Source organism: Capsicum annuum, unplaced genomic scaffold, assembly GCF_002878395.1.
Source record: "Capsicum annuum cultivar UCD-10X-F1 unplaced genomic scaffold, UCD10Xv1.1 ctg69808, whole genome shotgun sequence".
Classification (NCBI taxonomy): Eukaryota; Viridiplantae; Streptophyta; class Magnoliopsida; order Solanales; family Solanaceae; genus Capsicum; species Capsicum annuum.
Window position 1 is genome coordinate 1 of NW_025879481.1, and position 2,901 is coordinate 2,901.

Here is a 2,901-nt window from a genome sequence, read left to right on the forward strand (position 1 = left end):
GTCAAATCTCAATGAGTAAATTATAGACTTCAAACCCTATGGATACTTAAATTACTATGAGGTTTACCCGGAATGCTAACAAAAATGACATGTAAAATAAAATGGAGGGATATGTTTGGAAACTTGTTGTACAATATTTAGCAAATGATCAAGAGATGAAACTTTCATTTTAAGCAACAATGTTGGGGAAATATTGGGATTATGTCTACCTAAAGGTAAAAGTATGTGGTTCAATGATGGTTTAGCATGAAATTTAGTTGTTAACTAAAGGATAGGCTAGGTCAAAGTTCATTGTGGTTAATCTTTCGGTAAAACCACAACGATTTCACCCGTTCGCTCTTTCTAGCACCTAATAAGTATGAAATTTGTAATCACCCCAAACCTCAATCAAGCATCCCTATTTCTAGGATGATGCTCTTGACATGATTTACACACCTAATACACTTATTTCTAAGATTGAAAAAGGGAGCAAACCATAGGCTTAATTGCCAACCATTGCCTTGTCCCCCTATAACCCTCTTTCAAAGATGTTATGGATTACCTCATATTCACATTCATCCTTCTTTCGAGGATGATAAAGGGTGTTTAGAGTTTGGAGTTTTCATCCATCAAACCCATTTGGACATTTGGGACTTTCACCCATTAAATTCCAACTCATAAGCTCAAGCAATGGTGAAATCCTTACTCAACAACTCACAATCATCCAAACACAACAATACTCACACATGAATTACACCCTAGTTCAACATAATACCAAGACTAAATTACTTAGCTACTCTTAAATAAAGTAAAGAGATATATACCATAAGGATTATCCAAAGTATTCATTCTTCACAAAAATGCAAGGAAATCAAGCCTCAACAACTAGTTACACACTTGCCTAATTAGGGTTTCAAGCTTCCAATTCAAAATATCTTCTGAGATAAGCAATGTTCCAAGAATAAAGGGTTTTTGCCTATATATGGTTTGGAATTTGTCTCTGTAATTTTACAAATCTACCCCTGGTCATAATCCCATTGAACCATAATCGTACCGGTTTGACTGTGATCGCAGCTACGCAACTATAGTTTACTAACTTTTCTTGACTATCACGATCGCGATCAGCAGACCACCACCATGGTACTTGAGGCCCTGTGTTCCAAGTCTTCAGTTGTATTTTCTTGCTTCCTTTTGATCATTTTAAGCTCCTTTCCACATCTTTTGATTTCATCAACTCTATCCCTACAAAGAGTGGATATTAGTGCATTTAATTACAATTATGTCTCTTTTTATTCATTCAAAATAGGGTAATGGGCATGAATTATTAGTGAAAATGAGTGGTAAAATCACCACTCGTCACCCTCCTTATCCACAAAGGCTGCAAAAGAAATAAGAAAATGGTAAGTAGCAGAAATTTTTATCTATGCTAAAGGAATGCTAGTCAACATATCGTTTGTAGAGGCATTAGAACAAATACCTGGATATACAAAATTTATGAAGGATTTGAACACCAAGAAGAGAGAAGTCAGTTATGAGCCAATTGATAATGTTCATCATTGTAGTATTTTAGCTACTAGATCATTGGTGGAGAAGAAGAAGGATCCTGGTTCTTTTGCTATACCCTGCACCATTGGATCTTTCAACTTTGGATATTCTTTATGTGATTTGGGTGTTAGTATCAACCTTATGCCGTTTGTAGTATTCAAGAAGTTGGGTTTAGGAGCTCCAACACCTACCACCATGAGACTAGTAATGGTAGACGGGACGGTGAAAAAGCCAATTTGTATTTTATATGATGTATTGGTAAAAGTTGCTTCTTTAATTTTTCCTGCTTATTTTATGATCTTAGATTGTGAAGTGGATTTACAAGTCCCAATTATTCTGGGAAGACCATTTTTGTCCATAGGCAGAACATTGATTAATTTGGAGCTGGGGCATCTGATGTTGAGATTGAATGATGAACAGGTGATATTCAATGTATGTAAATCCATCAGACAGCTTAATGAGTAGAGAGTGATATATGTTATTAATGTGGATGATGAGGAGGCAGATTCCTCTATGATGTTGATACAGTTACTCTTTTGAATGATGGTTTTGATGTGGTTGTTCTTGTTGAAGAGAGACTAGGTGTTAAAGCACTTGCAGTTGTGATCATGAATTTTGATTCTGAGGGTATTGAGGAATATAAGGAAATAGTGAGTACATTGCATGGAAAGGTTTCTTATGATTTTGCACCAAAGAATCTTGATTTAGATCTGAAGAATAGAACAACTCCACTTGCTTGGCCATTCATTGAGGAGCCACCTGTGTTAGGGTTGAAGGCCCTTCTATTTCACTTGCGATATGCATTTTTAAGGGCCAACAACACTTTGACAGTCATTATTATAGATGAGACAGTCAGAAGTAGAAGTATAATTATCAGTATTGCAGAAATTCAAGAGATCCATCGGATTGTCCATTGTAGATATTATGGGTATTCCGCTTGGTTTATGTAGTCACAAAATACAACTTGAACCGGATTATGTTCCATCTATTAAACATCAACATTTAATTAATCCTCCCATGCAAGAGGTGGTAAAGAAAGAAATAATCAGGTGGTTGGATGTTGGTATGGAATATCCCATTGGTGATAGCAATTGGGTCGGTCTGGTATAATGCGTTCCAAAGAAAGGCAGAATAATGGTTGTGCCAAATGAGAAGAATGAGCTATTACCTTTGAGGCTAGTCACTGGATGGAGAGTGTGCATAGATTATAGAAAATTGAATGCATGGACTCAAAAGAACCATTTTCCCATGACTTTCATGGATCAAATATTCAATAGGTTAGTAGGAAGAGAATGGTACTATTTTCTTGATGGGTACTCAGGCTACAATAAAATCACTATTTCACCTGAGGACTAAGAGAAGACGACTTTCACATGT

General features: G+C 36.1%; 1 protein-coding gene across 1 annotated transcript; it reads left to right on the plus strand.

The window, feature by feature from the left end:
• Positions 1 to 1,413: 1,413 nt before the first annotated feature.
• LOC124894113 lies at positions 1,414 to 2,474 on the plus strand. The gene is made up of 2 exons (XM_047404866.1): positions 1,414 to 1,960; positions 2,053 to 2,474. Exons 1-2 carry the CDS (start codon positions 1,414 to 1,416, stop codon positions 2,472 to 2,474), a joined length of 969 nt encoding a protein of 322 aa, XP_047260822.1.
• Positions 2,475 to 2,901: the final 427 nt, after the last annotated feature.